General features: G+C 41.5%; 1 protein-coding gene across 1 annotated transcript in view; it reads right to left on the bottom strand.

Moving 5' to 3' along the window:
* acap1 (ArfGAP with coiled-coil, ankyrin repeat and PH domains 1) overlaps positions 1-20771 on the bottom strand; it is a gene marked incomplete at both ends in the record, with an annotated part of 21219 nt that extends 448 nt beyond the window's left edge. The window contains 22 exons of the mRNA XM_083910686.1: positions 1941-2002; positions 2287-2397; positions 3964-4073; positions 5015-5187; positions 5350-5400; positions 5504-5697; positions 6523-6617; positions 6750-6819; positions 6911-7128; positions 7260-7371; positions 7485-7585; positions 7899-7950; positions 8609-8721; positions 8818-8892; positions 10471-10566; positions 10698-10742; positions 11095-11278; positions 12580-12638; positions 12778-12831; positions 14010-14129; positions 16377-16434; positions 20719-20771. Of these exons, the coding sequence (XP_083766812.1) occupies positions 1941-2002; positions 2287-2397; positions 3964-4073; positions 5015-5187; positions 5350-5400; positions 5504-5697; positions 6523-6617; positions 6750-6819; positions 6911-7128; positions 7260-7371; positions 7485-7585; positions 7899-7950; positions 8609-8721; positions 8818-8892; positions 10471-10566; positions 10698-10742; positions 11095-11278; positions 12580-12638; positions 12778-12831; positions 14010-14129; positions 16377-16434; positions 20719-20771 (2206 nt within the window). The remainder of the gene's footprint in view (positions 1-1940; positions 2003-2286; positions 2398-3963; positions 4074-5014; positions 5188-5349; positions 5401-5503; positions 5698-6522; positions 6618-6749; positions 6820-6910; positions 7129-7259; positions 7372-7484; positions 7586-7898; positions 7951-8608; positions 8722-8817; positions 8893-10470; positions 10567-10697; positions 10743-11094; positions 11279-12579; positions 12639-12777; positions 12832-14009; positions 14130-16376; positions 16435-20718) is intronic.

Below are 20771 nucleotides of genomic sequence, written 5' to 3'. Positions count from 1 at the left end.
CTGCCATGTTTTAGATGTTGCCCTGCTCCAAAAACACCCAATTCAAATAAATCGTCAGCTCATCATCAAGCTCAACACTTTTGTCAATTCCATTTTCAACATTAGATGTTACCAAAAACTTACATGGTCATAATCTTTAATGACCTGTGCTCTAGCTGGTTTGTCCGCTTTGGCGGTGAGAAACATGGCAGCACAAGAGGACGGCCAACGTAAAGTATATATACATAAGTATATATACATATATATATTTATTTTACAGTAATTACACACGTATGCACACATAATTCTGCCAATAAACCCTCCTAAATGTGACAGAGTAGATGTTAAAAGCTGCTTTTGAAACATAACACCTTGATTCAAATGCTATAACTCTTTTAAAGGGGACATAATTACATTTTACTGACTCCAATTCTCCCCCCCAACTATTTCTTGAACACGTTCACGTGGAGTCATAGCCCTAAAGCAAGAAGGCATGCAACTGAACAAATACGGACCAATTATTGGGAGGCATGCACATGCTCTTTACCTCTCAGTGTTCAGTAGGTGGCACACTGCACAAGCAGTTGAGAGCAGCTGGACGTCTCAGCGGGCAGAAGACAAAGGCACACAAGTGCAGACCGCAAACAAACACAAACACACACACACAGTGATAAAGCACAGCACGTCAAATACTGACCAGCAGTTTTTTTTTTCAAGCAGACAAAAAGACACGCGTTTCCATTCCCTCATGAGTGAAACCTGAATATGCTTTAATAATAATAACAATAATGATGTTGAGTCATCATGAAAGAATGGACTTTGCGGCTTGAAAAAAGAGCCAAATGACAAAAAAAAAGGAAAACAAACCCCAGATGTTAAGCACAGAGCTATTTGACCCGACTCCTTGATGCTCTGATAAATACAAACATGTAATGTAAAACAGAATAAAAGCTCAAACTGCATCGCTATTCATGGAATAGCTGCAGGAAACAAGTCCTCGAGAACAAAAACCTACTTCAGCTTCACTTGACTAAAACAGTCTGACTGACACATAATAATAATAAAAAAAAACTGCATATAAAAATATCCCACATCATAAAAGCAGTCCTGATCTCGGTCTTATATGTACATTTATACACATATTTTCTGAAACACGGTTACACAACAACAATGTCAGAGTGTGTAGAGTTTGTGGTTTTCAAAGTGCAGGATGGTGTGCGTTTGGATTTCAAAGTGCACGTGGAAACTGCTTCACACAACGTTCACTCTTTGCTTCACATGAAATGTTTCCATCTTTACTGATCAATAGACTCTGTCGTACCCCTGGACTTTTTTTGAAGTGTGGTTGTACAGTATGAGGCCTTCAAGACTGACCTCATAACATTAAGCATCTTAAGACTATGTTATTTGCTTGTTCTTGTCGTTAGAAAACCTGTTTTTGCACCTGGAAACTGAAATCTGTACTCGCCTGCACCAAAGGCCATAGAAAAAAATCAATGTTTTTTTAGCTTGCAGCTGACAGCCTGAGCTGCTTGGTCTGCTGTTGCCTCATGTAGTCACTTTATGTCATTTTGTTAAATCCAAACAAAGGATTTCAACACCAAAAGTCACTGACGGAGGCAGCAGGAGACCAACAACTACTATGTGCCTTGGTTTAAATTTGCTGATTGTTTCAATGGACTTTGGTGTGGAGATTACAAAGTGAGACAAACTTCATAACCTCATACAACCACACTCCAAAAAAAAAGAAAAAGTGAACTACTTATTTTATGCATGCTCAGTAAAGGCATTTTTCTTTTTCTAATCTTAGAATTGAGGATGCGTTTACTCCCACTAATCATTTTGCCCTCCCAGAGCCCAGCCACTTATATGATTCTTTATGGCCTGGAGGCTCTTCCTGGTGTGTGCCAGCCCCCCACCGCTTCCCATAATCCCCCCCGAGCCCTGACCCCCTGTGTGACCTGGTTGGCCGAACGCTCCGTCCATCTCCCGCATCTCCTTGTTCATTTTGGCAATCCGCAGCCTGAAGAGGAGACAGAGAGAGTCAGAGGAGCTGCTGCTGTGGTCAACTGTTTACATCAGGGTTTCTCACTCCTGGTCCTGAGGAGCCACTGTCAAACACTACATGTTTTAGATGTTTCCCTGCTCAAAACACACCTGATTCAAATGGTCAGCTCGCCAGTAAAGCCTGATAACGACCCATTTATTTGAATCATGTGTGTTGGAGCAGGGAAACACCTAAGGACCGAGGAGTGAGAAACCCTGCTCTACATCGTCACACACACACACACACACACAAACACTCACAGAGTGACGATGTCAGCGTTGGCGTTGTCCACGGCGATGGTTATGGGGTCTTTCTGGTTCTTGTCTCTGGCGTTGTAGTCTGCACCTCGCTTCAAGAACAGACAAACCAATCTACGAAAGGAAAGGCAGTGAGAATGTGCGTTTGTTTGTGTGTGTGATTAGCTTTCAAAATAAAAGCCTCCTGATAATCCTTAACCCTTTTACTGCACGACGTCATGTTCGCGCTTTCCATCACCGTAATTACATGACAGTTTGTGCTATTAGAGAAATTTCAACAGCTTCTGAAAGCTGAGAAGTTGCACTTCGATGTGTGGTTATTACAGAAATTTCACTCATGCTGTTCAACACCAGAAAGGGAAAAAGTCGGAAAGACGGCTGTACATAGTTTACTTTTTTTGGCCTGTTTTTGGAAATTGAGACAAAAACTCATTTTTTGGGGGATTTTAAATATTTTTTGTACTATTTTAACATGTAGCAAATTGTAAATAGCTGCCAGATACTGAAAGTTATTCTGAAAAAATGGACAAAAGCACTTACTATAGGACATGTTATGGTAAAAAAAAAAAGAAAGAAAAAAAGTCCAGATGAACATTTTGAGCCTTAGTTGTTAAAGGGCTGAACTTGATTTTTGCATTTTGAAGAGGAAGCTTACTGTCCAAATAAGGAAGACCAGCATCCTTTCTGGTGTACAGAGGCAACAGTGGTTCCCTGACGCTCTTGGGAAAGGGAGGAGTGAAAGGAGTATTGACCACTGACATTAAAACTTTCAATTAAAGGTTACATTTAGCCGCACAGTCTGCATGGTTCCTCAAACACGACAGGAATGTACGACAGTTCCCGTGGCTCATTTCTTCCAGGACTTATTTGGTCAAAACGAGCCGAGACAACTCAAATAACCCACAATTCTCAGATGAACGTGTCCCAATTTACTTCTTCTTACATCATTATGACAAATCACATTCCAAACATGTGCTGCTCTGTAAACTCACCCAGGTCAGAGAGAGGGGAATGAGATTAGATGCAGACTCCAGCTTTACTTTGTGATAAGCAGTGAACTCCTGGGCTCCACTGATAATGTGATACTTACATTTCCTCCGTTTGGAAAACAGACATAGGGTCATGTTCATGTTCATGCAGAGTGACATTGCTGTAAAGTGACTGTGAACGCCGCTTTGAAATTAAATATTTGACATCCATACCTGAACTAATCCCGTCCTGTGAATACAGCGTAACTAAACAAACATTCCACAATAACAGCAGCTTTCCCTCTTCCCTGTTACAAGCCATCAAAAAGACAAGGGGGAAAAAAAGACCCATTGAAGGAAAAATATTAAAGTGGTGCCTGGAGTCATTTTAATTTAAATCCATCCCTGCCTTGATGCTGACGTTTCCCATTTGACAGAGCACAGAAAAGTCATTTTGGCAAACAGGGAGAATGTGTTTAGCTCTGTGTTAATGGTTCCCGGGCACCGTGCCCACAGACTTAAATAGATTTAGTAATCAACTGACCCATGTTTCATATCGGAGTTTACGAGCTTAAGAAATGACTTGAGATTTCTGCAGGTTTATTATTTCTGTTGAGTATCTTTTGTTCTTTTTATTGTTACTTATGTGTTGATTGGTCATTTCTTTACACAGGAATATCAGTGTGTGTGTCTGTAATGCGTGTCCTCCTACCCAGTGTGACCCAGGATGGTGGCGTGGTGCAGCGGGCCTCTCCCGTTGCTGTCCGCCTGGTTGACGTTGGCGCCATTCTGCAGCAGGAACTCGCAGGCAGCCAGGGCGTTCTGGTCCAAACACGAAAACACACGACTTACTGCAAGAAGTCTAGAATTATAAAACCCTGCTTGTCATGTCTGAAGATCGAAGGTGTCGGTCCCCATGGTTACATAGGAAGTGGATTTTGATTTTTGAAAATGTCACTCTTTATTGCACATTGATTTGATTTTACTGTGTGGCAAGTGTATGTGTTAACCAACATTGATAGGGTTTATCCTCTGGGGACATTAACTCCACCCCGTCTGTGGCCACAAAATCAAAAACAGAATGTTTGAATATTACTCAATTGGAAACAAAAAGCAGCCCCAACCCATGTGAATCTTATGGCAGATGTTATGAAATACTAAAATTTTCATTGAAAAAAACAGGAAGGAAAATACAGGATCTGGCAACCGGCTGGCAAGAGTTAGGAGGGCACTCCGACCCTCGGTTTGGTAATACGGACCTAATTGGTTAATTCAATTGTTTTTATTTTAAATAATTTTGTTGTTTTATTTTTAATTTCATCGTTTTATTCAATTCAATGTATATATATGTGTATATATATATATATACACATATATATATTTAACCTAATTAACCTTATTCTCTTTTTTTGATTATTATATATCCCCTTGTCTTGTCTATTGGTACAAGTGTACGTAATGTGTGGTTTTTGTATGTATGTCTGTACTGTATTGTTTAAAATGTCAGAAAAATAATAAAGAGAGTTTAAAAAAACAAAAAAGAAAACAACAAAACAAAATGTTTAAAATGATTAATTATGGCTGGTAAAATCATTGGTACAAACTGGCCTCCAGGTGGTGCTAGAAGTAAAGTTAAGTTCACTACAATCTATAAATATGTCTTTCCATTCAGGTTCCCCCCTCCACCGACCCTTGACCTAGCAGGGACTCAAACCTGCAACCCTTTTGGTCACTCGCCAAGTTCCCTTCCCACTTGGCCTCACCTCTGAGACGGCCTGTATCAATGGCGTGCTGGACTCTTCCGCCACATTGACCCAATTAACGTCAGCGCCGTGAGCCAAAGCGTCCGCCATGACGGGGAAGTTCTGTAGGGCCGCGGATCGGTACAGCAGCGCTCCGGGGTGAAGCCTGCTCAGATCCTCGTCCTCGTCCATGTCTAAGGGCAATAGAGGTTTGTTTTTATAAAAAGATTTTCCTCCTTATGTGGAACTACAGTTTATATGTTTATATGTTTTAATCAGCGCTGTGCAAGGTTGTTTTTGTCAGGTCGTGTTGAACAGGAACGTGGAAATGTGCTCTTGTGTGTGTGTTATCTCACTTTTGTGAGGACTTGAATTGTTCTTTTGGACAATGTCACTGGGGCTCAATCCTGAGGAAAGAGAAAGAAAGAGAGACATGACCATGAATCACCATTTTTGGGAAGAGGACAAGCTGTTGCATTATTAGAACCTTTAACCGATCACCGTCAGTACCTGTGACCCGGGGCAGGGTGGCTCGGTTCGGTTTGGGTTTGAGCGGCGGCCTCTGCGCAGTGCGGTCCTGCGTGGTCGCCCGGTTCCTTGTGACGCTGGATTGTATCTGTGGGGGGTTCCGTCCGGTCTCTGGCAGCTTGTGTATGAACTTCTTTTCGACGTACTTCGACCGAATCCACGACTCCTTGTCTACTCTGAAGGACAGAAGTGACAGAAAGAGTGACGTGGAGACCGTGTCCATGTTTCTCCAGGAGACAGAAGAAGACAAAACACACCTGCTCTCACTTTGACTCCACTACTATGCAACAAGAATGCTTAGCAGGATAAATTCTGTTAAACACAGATTTATTAAGGATTTATCTAATCAGTATGTGGTTAAAATAAAAGTGGCAATCAGGTGTGTTGGAGCAGGGAAACATCTAAAACATGCAGGACAGTGGCTCCCCAGGACCAGGAGTGAGAAACCCTGCACTATAACAGCCCGATAACTTTGACAAAACCACTGAAAGCTCATGCTGCAGAAAGCTCAAAAACCAGTTTAGGGAAACTTGAGTCACAGTGTCAGCCGAGTGTGTCATTGTACCTGCGGCACTTCCTGTCTTGCTGCGGCAACAAGAGAGGAGAGAAGAGGAAGTCAGAAAATAACTAACGAGAGAGTGACAGTAGAGTTTATGGTTATTGTGAAACACACACGCACATAGAGGCAGAAGTTAAGCAGAGATGAAGTGTGACTTTCAGCCATGTTGGATCATAAGCTTCTGTGACGATCACACGTGAACATGTGCATCTCTGAACTTGTGACTGTATTATTAAACTGCAAACTACACATATGTAAAGTTGAGTGACAAAAACACAGTTCTGCATTTTTATCCTGACTTTTTTCAATAATGCTCCATGGCAACAGAGACCTGAGTGGGTCAGGACTCACAGATGGGTTGTAGCTTGCATTGTTCCGATGTGATCTCAAAAGTGTAAAAATAGTGGACGTGGAACTGCTTGATTGTCTGCATTATTTGTACCTGGGACTGGACGAGTGCGGCTTTTTGATGGTGATCTCATCAATGCGGGCCTCGTAGATCCTGTTTATTACTGTGTTTCCCAGTTCACACATCAGCTACAGAAAAAAAAAGAAAAAAAAGAGCATTACTAGTTGGTTAAACAATCATTGCATGATCATTATTCTCAAAGGAACGTATTTGTTAACACAGAAAAAGGCAGTGATGAGGTAGCGTGGCTGTTAAATCACCTTAATGAGCTCCGGTTCCCACGAGTCGAGAGTGAGGGAGCGCACCTTGGAGAAATGGACTCCCAGGCTCCTGTTAGACAGAAAAACTATTACAACTAACACCGTGTGTGTGTGTGTGTGTGTGTGTGTGTGTGTGTGTACTGTATATGCAACGACTGTACCTGTGTATCCCAGAGCAGATGATACACAGCGTGATGCCAAGGTTGATGGACGCCCAGTCAGGACCGGGCTCTCCGCAGTCGCAGCACTGCCGGTTTCCTGGGATGGCCTGAACCTCGTCCAGCGCCTTGCAACCCTCGTTCTCCTGATCGGCGAACCCTCCTCCGCCTCCTCCTCCGCTGCCCAAACTACCCACTGACATTGAGCTGCAGCGCCGCCTCTGATGACCACACACACACACGAGTATGAGAAGATGGACAAAATCCTCTGTATTTCCTTGGATTAAAGAAATACTCGAAATGCTAATGTGTGTGTGTTTATATATATATATGTATATCAGTGTATGCTCACTGGGCTGTTTGGGTCCTCTCTTCTTTCTTGGAAGGCTGATGCGATGCTGTTTTGGACGGCAGTGATCCAAGCTTGCTGCAGCCTTTCTGAGTCCGCCTGTAACAAACAACACCTGCACACACACACAGAGACATCCCATCATTTCTTAGTTCGTGATAACCACACATTTAATCTGCACAGAGTGACACACGTGTGCATGGACATGTTCTGCCTGCGCAGACTCACTTTGACGGTGAGACCACTTCGAAGCAGAACCGCCGCTCGTTTTCCGTGCTGGGCTTGACCGTGCAGAGACGCAGGTCCTCCACCACGACTGTGGGCTGGTCCTGACAGAGACATACACGAACACAAACATCACACATCTCAGTCTTTGTTCTATGTGTGGCTACTTAAAAAGGTCCAGTATGTAAGAAATAGTGACTTTAAATGGCAAAAGAACAGAGGATTCTTCCACTGACACCTCCCATTGCCAAGAGTGTCACGATGTGAACGATGGTGGCCTTCACATACCCAAAAAAAGAAGGTTGTTCTTCTTCTTTGTGTAGTAAACTTCCACAAATACATGCTCTGGCTGTTTAAAATGTCTCTAAATATGACATACTGGACCTTTATTGAGATCATTTTGGAAAAAAAACATACCTTGACTTTTTTCTGATACACCAGCTGATTTTTTTGAATTGAAAACCAGCGTCTGGAGTGAAGACAAAATAAAAGAAGCCCTTTGCAGTCATTGTTGTGGAACAGATAAGCAGTGGACACACACACACACACACACACACACACACACACACACACACACACACACACACACACACACACACACACACACACACACACACACACACACACACACACACACACACACACACACACACACACACACACACACACACACACACACACACACACACACACACACACACACACACTAAACGGGTGCAGTTCAGTGACTAAACAAGACAAGAGAAAACTAAAGATAGCTCTCAAGGCCGCTTTTTTTACCATATGTCAATACACTCCCCCTTTGTTGCAGTGGAGTAATGATTGTTTAAAATAAAATCCTGAATCACCACTAAAAACTGTTTCTTCATTGAGTTTCCAAAAAATCCATTGTGTGATCACAGACTCTATATAAAAAAGACATTTTGCAAAGTGAAGGTCAGGAAGTAGGATTAGCCACCAGGGGGCGAATCCACTATCAATAGAAAATTAGGTCAATTTTGTAAACGATGCTCCCATTTCAATGAAAATAGACATACTGTATGAGTGGACACCAGTGTGTTAGACAGCTGGTACCTGGTTGCAGATGATTGCAAAATAAGGCTTCAAAATAAGGGTAGACGCATTACCTGCTCCAGGTCTTGAAGGCGTTGCTGGCTCTCTTGTAGAGGTATCCTTCCATGGCAATCCCATTAGCTGCATCGGCATTGAAATCCATGATGGAGTCATCATAGGAGACGTCCTACAAATTTTCACACAGACAAATGAAATAAATGAGTTGATTTTTATTGCCATTGCATTTCTATGTTGTTTTTTAAAGGGTAAACATTTATGCTACCTTTTTCTTGATGGCAGCGTGTCTTTGCTCCATGTCCCTCTTCTCTCTGGCTGAGTTTAGGACAAACTGGGTGTGCTGATGGGAGCAGACACACACAGAGAAAGAGAGAGAAGAAAGTCATTCTCCAGACACAGCGATTGATTTTCCCATATAATATTATTTATTATTATTATTATATCACTCCGCACATAACAATAATCACTTGCTGTGATGGATTCTTCTGCAGGGCTCCAACATAAATAGCTTTAAAAAGAGCTTCACGCATATACGGGCAGTTTTAGTTAAGTCTGCACCATCGAACAGATATCGACGCGGGCCAAAAATACAAACCCGGAGAATAAAATCTGATCAACAAGAAGCGAAGTGAACTATTCTACGAAATGATGACATCTTTAAATAATAAAAAAAATGGGAAATTTAAGACAAAAGTCAGACTAAATCATGATCGCTGGCATTTGTCTTTTTTATGCCTATTTATTATATCTTTTTCTTTCCTCTCACAGTTAAAACTTGCCCTTTTTTCATGTTTGCCTCTGTGAGAGTGACAGAACAAGGGGAGAGGTTATCACTCCTGCTGACTCGTCACGAAACAGGGACTCGGAAGTGTTGAACATCCTGTGCCAAACTGAGAGACAACACTGTGTTAAATCTATCACTCCTCCTCCTCCTCCTCGTCATCCCTCCATCGCTCTGCCTCATCTGCTCATTCCTGTCGTTTCCTGCTGAAAGAGGAAGAGCGTCGCGATGGTTTGATTTCGGCGACACGTTCATTTCCTGTGTCAAAATTTGTGAAGCAAAGAATTCGACCCGACAATGCAGCTGCTGCTGCTGGAGTTTTTATAGTTGATTAAAGTGTTTTATCCATTATTTTAAGAAGTATGCAAACACACACACACACACACACACACGCACACGCACACGCACACGCACACGCACACGCACACGCACACGCACACACACACACACACACACACGCACACACACGCACACTGACATGTGAAATATTTCCTGTTGTTGCGCAGTATTTCCTGTCATGGTGACAGCGTGATGTCAACTCCGAAAGCACCAGCCCGGCAGAAAGAAAACGCCCCGATGCAGTTCACCCAAACAACATCAATGACACCAGATGGTTTCCATAGAAACATGATTTTATCCCTGCATCAATTCCCCAATAGCTGTGAACGACTTTTGAATCTACTTCCTGCTTTATAAACCATGTTAAAAGGTATTTGTTAGTGTTTGAAACCTGCACTGGTTGCATTACTTGAATAATTTATTGGAATTACAATGTAGTATGGATATGCCTTAGTATTCTATGCACAGCAGGTGTATATGCATGGGCAGAATTGAATGTGATTTATATTAAAAAAAATGTTAGACAAAGACACATTTTAGACAGAAAAGTCCAAATATGACAAAGCACAAAAGGAAGGTGTATTTTACATCACTGAGGTGGGCTTGGTTAGCATTTTCAGGGATGAAGAATTTGCTTTGGGTCATCTGTCGGGTATGAAAGCAAATCCTGCCGACTACAGCACTCAGTGTTTCTTTATTATTATTTATTTATGATTTATGCACAAGTGGTTTTTTCCCAGAGAGCCACAGTTGTAAGAAAGGGAATGAAAATAAGTCAGGCTCCAACAGAACATTTACCTCGTCGTTCAGTTTCCTCCGATACTCGTCCAGCTCTGACAGAGACTGGTGGCCATGTTGAAAGAACTGGGCCTGGGCCTCCATCAGTGACAAAATCTGACACGAAAACAGGAGGAAGATCGTGAACAAGAGCTCTTCGCGCGATGAGACGCACCACAAGAAATTCAGCACAACAATGTAACCAGCTTAAAACACGCCGCCGTGTGTGTGTGTGTGTGTGAACTCACTGCCATCAGGATGTCGGTCTTCTTCTTGGCCTCAATGACGTTAATCTGCAACAAAAGGGAAACAAGTGGGTTCACAAACTTTCATGTTTCCATGACCAGAAACTCTGGGGCCAGTTCCACTGCAGAGAGAGACACGACCACAAGTGTGGAGAGAAACCCCAGAGGCAAACGCTGCATCATTCAAAACAGAAAAACGCTGGTTTTGTTTTTGATACATGACTCCACGAGTCATAACTCATTTTAAGCTTCATCTGTCCCTGAAAAGGCTTTGATTTTTATGGTTCTGTTTAGCCTCTCGGAAGTCTTTTATTTCAGCTGATTGGTATTACATGTTTTCTCCATTATAGTCCCAGTTTAATCACATCCTGCTTTTTTGAGATTCAGTTTACATTCTCACCTCCAGGACGTAGTCCAAGGCCTCAGACCTGAAGGTCCTGCGCGCGTTAAGCAGGGCGTTACTCGCCTCCTCCACCTCATGCTGCTTCCCCCGTGGGGCCTGAGCGTTCCTCACCAGCGCCCCCTCCAGGGTTTCGCTGCCGCGCTCAAACTCCTTTCGCACGTCTTTGAACCGACGGACGTCCCTGCAGGAGAAGAAGATTTATAGGATTAGTTCCCTTGAAACGTTCATTGTAGCAGCAGAACACAGGTTTAAATTTGGCGTCTAAATTCATCTCCCTCCCATATGTAATTACAGAGAGAGAATGGGAAGTGAGGAACAAATATCTTCACCCAACTGGAGGAATATGCAGGGGACGATGGGAAAAATCTGGAGTGGATTGCCAAATTTACAGAGTGTGAGGAAGTAAATAAAGGAGCACAAGTTTGAAATCTGCACAATTACAGAGAAAAGTAATGAACACATCTATGAACCCTCCTGGTGGAGTCTGCAGGTGGATGCTGCAGCTGATTCAACAAGTGCAATACTTAACGATGCCCAGCAGATGCAGTGACGGGAAATCTCACAGTTTCAACAGACCACTAAATTCTCAGTAAGTAAGTAAAGGTTTATATTTAAAAGCACAGCTACAACACAGAGAGCTGCAGAGAGAGTACGTATGGCAGAGGACTGAAAAATGCGAGGCACGTCACATGAAGTAAAATCTCTGCAGCTGGAGTCGACCGCCTCGTCTGTGTAGCTTGCAGGCGTCGCTTCATTAAAAAAAAGGGAAATTAAGGTTTTCCGTTCGCATTCACATTATACGGAAAAACAAAAAAGCAAGTGAGGAATGTGCTTTCTTTTTAAATCAAATGCAGAACAAGAAAAAAGGGTTTATGAGCAGATGCCTGAATACAAGGCTCGTCTTGGAGAGTCTGAAAGTAATTGTGATAATACTTTTGACTATGAATTGTACAGTATATACTATTTTATACAACATATATATATTTTATATATACATATATGTGTACATATACACACATTTGCTGTTGTATTTTTCATCATTCATTCATTCATTTTTTGATGAACATTATGTATGTTGTCTTATTTTTTTCTGGCCCATTACTGTGAATTAAAGTTTTATACTGGATTAACAGATATAGATGCCTCTGTGCGATATATTATTACATATTCTTGCTTGAATTCAATACAGCTTATCTGAGGAGAAAGCGATGCGAGCTCCTGTGTCATTCTGTTCATCGTTTGATGAGTAACGTTCAGATCTACGAGCTGAAAGAATGAAGCAGATTCATAATCCGTCGCTGGCTAATGACCGTTGTCAGATTCTATCACACATCCTCTCTCTCTCTCTTATCTAATAGACCATATTATTCCAACTAATGAGCACAGAGTCCAAGTGTGAGAAGAAGGAAAATGGAGGATAATGGTTGGTGAGTATTACACTGTTTAGATGGAAACAAACAGAGGGAAAGAATGCTCACTCACTCTTTCACAAAGTTCTGCAGCTTCGTCTTAACGGACTTCTGTGTGGTCTCGATCACCTCCTAGCAGGGAGACAACAACAGCCAGCACAGATAACTGCCAAATTCCAAATGTAATGCACTCATGATAATGCACTGCAACCTTGCTTTGACCACATACAGATGATAAGAGTCATGGCTGGAATGGAGCACACATACTCACCCCCTGTCTCTCCAAGATATCTGACAGCTTCTGGGAAAATGTGTCCAAACACTCCTGCAGGACAGAGATCTCAGATTAGACTCAACAACAGAACACTTGAAGGTGTGTTGCAACAGGTTAGGAAACAGCAGCCAACATAACAACGTTAAAAACAACGGAAAAACAAAACTTTTATAGTCGGCTATGTACTAGAGACTGCAAAAATCCATATATTATTCATAGCCTTTTTCTTTTCAGTACGTTGTGTTCATTTTCGATAGAACTTTATTTTGAAAACCGGAAAATAGGACTGCTTGGTTTGAGTAGAATTCACATAAAGGAGAGAATATCGGCGCACTTCACTTTTAGAAGCGGTTGATTTGACCAGGGATAGCCAAGTGACCCTGTTACGGGTCACTTCTGGGTTATGCAACTTTTGATTTGTGTAACTTGCGTTAGACGGACAATTTGAGCACAATATCGGAAATTGGAAAAAAATAGTCATTATATTTTAATTTTTTATTTTATTTTGAAAAACGAATGAACGAATAATACACGGATATGCAATGACGCCATAATTTGACAATCCCAAACTAGGCTTAATGTCAAGCGTAAAAAGCCCCCTGGTCCGCTGATCCCCAAAGTCTCTAAACGCCCCTGCGCATTTCTATTATTGAATTTTTATTATATTGAATTGTTAAATTCTAATCACGGTCGGGGAATAATGTTTAAACGTAATTCACGATGAAAAGTCTCTTAATAAAAACCTAACCTACTAAAATCTACACATTCCTAAATGTACAATATCTAAATAATGTTTTGGCTACTTTTTTCTCCATTAAACAGCATTTACCGACAGGAAAATAGTGTTTTTTGTTGCTTTTTAAACCACTAGCACCCTGCACCAAAGCCCATAGAGAAAACCATTGATTTTACATCACGACACAGAGAACACTATCAGCCACTGCTGCCTCCATCATTAGGATATAAGGAGTTATTTTGTGACTTCTGTGTCTGAAATTCTTTGTTTTGATCTACCTAAGAGACACAAACGTACCAGTCGATACAACAGTAAGACCAGCAACTCCTGTGTCACAGTGAGCTAAAAACGCAGATTGTATCCGTTGACTTTGGTGCAGGAGAGTAAGCGTCTGTGACCCAGACTGCATCTCAGAGACGTCAGCGCTGACAAACACATGTAATAAAACCTGAACTATCCCTTCAAGTGTACATAAATAACTCCCAGATCTCACCTCCATCATCTTGTCTCCGGAGCACTGGTGTCCCAGCTCCCTGAGGCCGTGGACAAAGCTCTTGCTGGTCTGGCAGTAAACTCGGCCTGCTTCCAGCATGGCCTGGCATTGTTTCACCAGCTGCAGGATAAAAAAAAAAAACACACCACAAACACCTGAGCACTTCAACAAAAAGCAGCAACTATCAAGTGTATGAAAAAAGGAAACATAATGAAGAGTTATAAAGGGTGAGTATTACACAGACACAATAAAAGAGCGAGAAGTTACTGGATTTACTGACCAGAGTTCTTTAAACTGCAGTGGTGGATTTTAGTGTGCTTTTTATAGACATACTTAAAAAAAAAAAAATAGAAGTGCATTTATTGATATTTTGTCCATCTGGAGCAGGCAGAACGAGCTAGAAACGCAACACTGATGTAACCACACTGTTAAAGGTATAATACGTAACATTTTTGTATTAAAATTATAAAAACTGAGTTTCTACACTTTGCAGAGTAGCAAACTTACATGAGCTGAAACCTTTTCCACACTCTTTAAATCAACAGATATACATTTTTCATAGATAGTATGCGAGTGTGTTGTCTTGTCTTTGTTATTTATGATGGCAGACAACAATTGCCTGCTGCTTCCCAATTAGGGGTGGGAATCACATGATACAATACGCGATACATGGTCCACGATACCAATAATATCACGATACGACGATTCTGTGACAATCAATATATTGTAAAGACAGTCATAGAGCGATGCATCACGACGTCTGTCGAACTGAAGAGAACAAGAATACAAGACCTGAAGTAGCGACGCCGGGCGAGTGAAACTGGCAGGGACTGTTTACTTTAGAGCGCCTTAATCTGTTAATTAAGATATCGGTATTTGCCCTGGCGTATCCATTATGGCATTACGCGAGGAAGATTTTAATCTCAGCTGATACACCGCTCCTAAATGTTGAGACACTGGACCTTTAAAATACTTTCTTCAATAGGGTTTATCTACAGAGCAGAAACAATGGAGAATCACAGTCTTGCTAAAAGGCACCTGCACAGATCAGAGCTGCTGCTGCCTGAGGAGTTTAAACCTGGTTGGTCCAGTTTTCTAAAATGACTTCCTGCCACCACACGTTAAACATGCACAAACACTTTGCAGCGAAAGTCAAATAAACCAAATTGTTTGTTCAGCATCAACAACAACTGTGTTCTCTGTGTAGCGGTGTGGCTTTTTTCAGAGTTCGTGTCTATTCAACATCACCAGAGAACAGAAACACAGTGTGTGTGACCTGTGAATTGAATAGACATGAAACTGTGGCTGAATATAATTTATCACATCAAAGCAGAAGATGCTGAAGTTCTCTCTCTGTGTGGCAGGACAATACAATGGGGAAGCAGCACCTGCATCTACTTCTTGTTCGGTTTCAGGTTAAATACACCTCAGTCACCGCTGCCCGCCTCACTTCACTTTGTTCTCACATGACGAGCATGTGTCCCAACAAAAACAAAAAACCTAGTTTTAACCACAATGCAATCCATTTCCTTGCATATCTTAGTTCCATGAAATAAGTAAGTAAGTAAAATACATTCAGGACCACAAGTAACATCTGACCTGCAGACCTCAGACTGTGAAGCTGTAGAAGGTCAGAGATGTAAGACTCTAACATTCACAGTGAAGGGAGGCCTAAACAGGCATGATACTGTATGCTGTGAGCCCTTTTGCAGCAGAGTTCTGGATGACCCCAACATGGTCAAGAGCCTTCTTATTCAAACAGGTAAAAAGATTATTATAATATAGCATCACAGATTTTTATTTTAATCATGAGTCTTTGTATTTTCTCAGACTGCAGCCTAATCTGCTGATCTGCTGAATTGTTGAATTAATGTGCAATGTCCTTACTCAAATCCAGAGAAAGCCAGGCTTGATCTCGGAAGGTTTGTAGTAGAGGCTGGGTTAAATGCAGAGAAGGAATGATAAAAGCACCCATTTACTTTAATTGAATTGAACTAAAGCTCTCTTGCATAACTTTTAAATAGAAACAAATGTCTGTTACATTCGAACCGCTGCCAAAAATTTGTTCACACAGAGCAGTGTTTAGGTCTGGTATCCCCCGGCAACCTCACAGGAAGTGATTCTTTTCATGTCAAGACAGACAAAGACATCATTAACAATGGTAAAGAAAAAGCACCAAAAGTTACGCACTGCAGCTTTAAAGGTTAACTGGAAAATCCAAGCTTAATCCACTGTCTAGGTTTTGTAAAACAGCTCTCTCTGGTTTGTGTGTGTGTGCTGGAACATTTCCACATGTGGAGCAGTGACTCATGAGCATGTTATAGACGTATGTGTGTAGGTGTGAGGAGGAGGAGCAGCGTAGCTCACCTTTTCTAATCGCGTCTCGAGCTCACTGACGTCATTTTGGACCACTTCGATGTCGGCTCTGAAACAGACAAAAACACACACGCACGTGTCAAAGGTCACTGTAAAATCAAAGCCAAGTAAATCCTGTTAGATTTGACAGTTTGGAGGGAGTTATAGTGAAATGATTAGGGCATTAATCTTCACATCTGTTGAAGTCATTCGTCGAGCACATGTGGCTCTACCCGCTCTGTTCTCTCAATTATGTGGCAATTAAGTGTTGACTAAACAAGTAATTTAACCAATTATATAATTCTTATGGAATACGTTCAACAAATGATCAAAAGGGCTGAGTGAACATATGGTGGAACAATATGTCAATGTTGTCTCACACATGCTTGAATGTATTCAAGATGGCAAATGACTCACCTTGTCTTCTATTTGTACTTTTTCTGATTCTTTAAAAAGAAAAAATCCCAAAGTAACATATTCTACTCTTTTTTATTTCCAAGTTAAAGGCATATCAAGATATTAAATCATATTCTGAATAATGGTGCATATTAAATTAGGGTTAAAAATCCTCTTCGTTCAGCTTCTTCCTTTACATCAGGGGTGTCAAACTCATTTTCTCTGAGGGCCAAATATAATGTAAAATAAAGCTAACTACTCCGTAACATATTGCTAAATAACTTTCTGTATTTATTACTTATTCAAGTTACAAATATGATGCATTATAGATGTAACCTGGTCCACGATGGTGATGGTTGTTACTTTGCGGGTGATCCCAATGCATTGTGGGAATTGTAGTTCATGGTCAACGCATGCCTTAAAGCAGCATAGACCTATTTTAACATAGATTTTTAAGCCCAATTAACCACTCACGGGCCACATAAAATGACGTGGGGGTCACATCTGGCCCCCGGGCCTTGAGTTTGACAAATGTGCTTTAGGGTTTCCCTTGATGACATCCATAATTAACCTTTTATTATATTTCAGGGTAACTATATTACATTATTGGCTAACTGGCAAACTAGTATTATAATATTTCCCTCCTCACTCTGATGTTTCAGAGAGGGTTTGTCCAGGAAGTTACAGACGAGACAGATAAGTGGATGATGGTGTCATTCAAATACCAAAATATAACAACTCAACAACGACGATAACATTAGCGTCAACAGTTTTAGTGCAGAAATGTCACATATTACATATTTAAAGCAAGCTCTGGCGCTTTTCCACAACGTTTAATCAATGTATTGCTTCAGTGGAGCGACATCTTTGCAATAGTGAGTCAGCTCAGCACTCATTTCATGGCTGCAGCTATTCCACGTCATGTGCGTCTATTCATAAATCAGCCCATTGTTGACATATTTTGGGATTTTTGGAGCAAAATTTAACACGGCATCTCTGTGAGGGTAAAACACAGCCCACACAGACACAAGTTCACACGCACCACACAGTTCAAACTGGGCTGCATTTCCTTTGACCAGTATACAAGCAAAAGTGCAGAAATGATTTCTTGAAACCCGAATAGTTCAAGTGCACCAACTTCTTGTTGAAACCCTATAACTGTAGCCCTGGAAACAGCAGCGTTCATAACAGGAACAGATCGAGTAGCTTCAATGCTGTCATACTCGTCTGTTGCATCGGCTTCTGCTATTACTTTCAGGTTTAAGCTGTGGGCGAGAGCTGTGGTGCATGCACACACGAGTCCCACAGTGGTCCAACTAAATGTATACATACAGAATTGTCTGGGTGCAAACGTACTGAGGATGATATGAAGTGTTCAGACTGTAAAGACAGACGTCTTTTATGCCACAACGTCTCACTGATCGACTTTTCCTTTCTCTCGCACACATCTATGGTTGCAGTGCCAATACTGTGTCTGTTTCTGGTGAGACAGTCAGTATCACGCTCTCTCTCTCTCTGCCTGTCTTCTCAAACATGTGGTTTCCGCTGCCTTCCACCAACAGTACAGAGAGAGAAGAGAGTAAGAGAAAGAGACGGAGGAAAATAGCAGAGAGACAAGACTGAGGGAGAGAGAGAGGAAGGCCCTGGACAGACAGTAATTGTTTGTGTCTCTGCGTTTGTTAGCGTGGGGATGTTGGAGTCGAAGGCTGAGGTCACAACCTTGCAAAATAAGTGGGCCAAGGAGGGAAGGAAAGGAAGCAGAAAGAAGTATTAACTATTCCTCCATTTCATTTCATCTCTCTGCAGTGACACAGATTTTTGGAGGGCGCTGTATAAAAGGCAAGAAACACAGCTGAAGTTTCCGCCCGCGGTTTCTCCCCACTTCCTGTCTCTCCTGTTGATCACCTCTGCACATCTCGCCTCACTTCCTGTTGTCCCCCCCCTCCCCCCATGCTAAGGTTACCTAGCAACAGGAGGCAGCACATTTGATTGACTGCCCTGCCGCACTTTTAATTCAGATTCCGCTTTTTGCTATCCTGCCTCTTTTATCACTGTGAAGGACAAGTGTGTTCACTTCTTCCACACGAGACCTCGCTGCTGCCGCAGCTCAAACTTTCCACTTTCCACCACCACTGTGCCAGTTTCAAAAATTCAAAATGGAGCAAAAGAGAGATAGAGTCCAAGACTCTGGCTGAAATATGCCAAGTCAGCTGGAGGAGATGATGGCAGCAGCAGCCACACGAAAAAAGGAAAAGAAAAAGCAAAAAGAAGTCAGACACACCCAAGTTCTACCAAACCCCCTAATCTGCTTGCAAAACCGACTCATAGTGACACTTCCCTTCTGATTGATTACACCAGATGCTAAAAGTGTGTGGAAAGAAAATGCACAGTTCGTCATGGATGATGTGCAGGAGGTGTATTTGCACATCAATATTGGGCCTTTGTTTCATTAATATTGAATAACATTACATTTTAACATGAGTTCTTATTCAATTATTGCCTGAACAGGTTGGATTATAAGTGAAAACACAAGATTTCAGGAGTGAATTCCACTGCTAATTCAGCAGTTTGACAGGACAAACTGCTTCTTGTCTCCGCCCGCCCCTGCGCTGCTGCTGTATACACACAAACGCTCCCTCAATCAGGTCTGATAGTTTTGCTTGCACCAGACAAACAATGTGACATCAATTCCGTTCACAGAGACTAAACAGAGGCAGAATAATAACAATAACAAGAAAGTCACACACTGCAGCTTTAAATGCAGCTGAATCTCCTGCAGGGACACAGCATCACCAGACCTTATCAGACCTGAGATCAGTGTGTTCAGCCCTGCAGGCCTGCATCCCTTTATTGACCCCAGCACCGACATGACACAACCTGACCCGGAGGAAGCGCTGATTCAATTTGCAGCTCCGTCTGGTTGGAACTGTGCGTGTTTATGTGTTTTTCCCTTTTATTTTTCCAGCTTTTTTCAATTATTGACTTAAATAATTCATTTAATCTCCAGGACTGTTTTCTTTTCTGTGCCTGTTAGTCCAGCATTTTTATTACCTTGGTCTGTGCAGCATAACTTCTTATAACTTTCTTATTAAATTATCTAAGGATGTAGGTTATGACCCGAGGAAGAAATTATTCGATTCGGGCAGTGATCTGGACACTGCTCACCTTTTGAGTGCCTTGAAACTGTGGGAAACTTTATTCTTCATTTTGACTCACTCTTATCCATCTATTCTCAATCAAGATTATTAACCTTGTGTCTAGTGTTTCCTCCTTGGTAACTCTGACGACATATTTTCTGTATTTTCTATCAATTATGGAACAGAGTGTGTGTACATATACTTAAATCTTTGTGAGGTCCAAAGAAACGTTAAAACCTATCTTTATGGGAACATTTTGTCTTTTTTCCACAATTAAGGCTTGGTTTTAGGATTAGTGTTGACGTTAGGAACTTAAAGGGCCACTTTACTTAGTTTTTTATTCATTTCCAGAGATACATGTGTTATTTAAGATGCATGTCTCATTTCCATAACAACAGAGGGATTTAAAAATAAATATAAATAAATAAATAAAACTGACAAAACATTGATGTCAAAGTCACTTCCTTCAAAGTAAATAAAACCCATGCACTGCTCTTTACTGTGTTTCTGTCAAGTTTTAGGAGTAAAAGAGCTGAAATTAAACAATCACAGCAGCATTATAATGATTAAAAGTTCACTCTTCAGTTGACCAATTGGTAAAAATGAGTGAAACCGCCCTTTAATTGTATAAAAACAGGTTAGTGTGTGTTTGATTGGGTGAGAGTTTTCTATACAAGTAAAGCTTAACATAATTAATTGATTAATTCATTAACCTTTGTTTTAAAACCATAACAAAGTCCTGCTGTGAGTTACAGCCTGACTTGAGCATCACAGAACAGAAGAGGAGGAGGAGGAGGAAGGTGGAAACAGGTGAAACTCACCTGAAGCGTGGAGAGTCTTTCAAACACTCCTCGAAGTCCAGTTTGACCGTCAT

The sequence above is a fragment of the Microchirus variegatus genome, assembly GCF_963457635.1.
Source record: "Microchirus variegatus genome assembly, chromosome: 2".
In the NCBI taxonomy this organism is placed as follows: domain Eukaryota; kingdom Metazoa; phylum Chordata; class Actinopteri; order Pleuronectiformes; family Soleidae; genus Microchirus; species Microchirus variegatus.
Note: the sequence above shows the minus strand (reverse complement) of the source record. Positions and strands in the feature narration are given on the sequence as shown.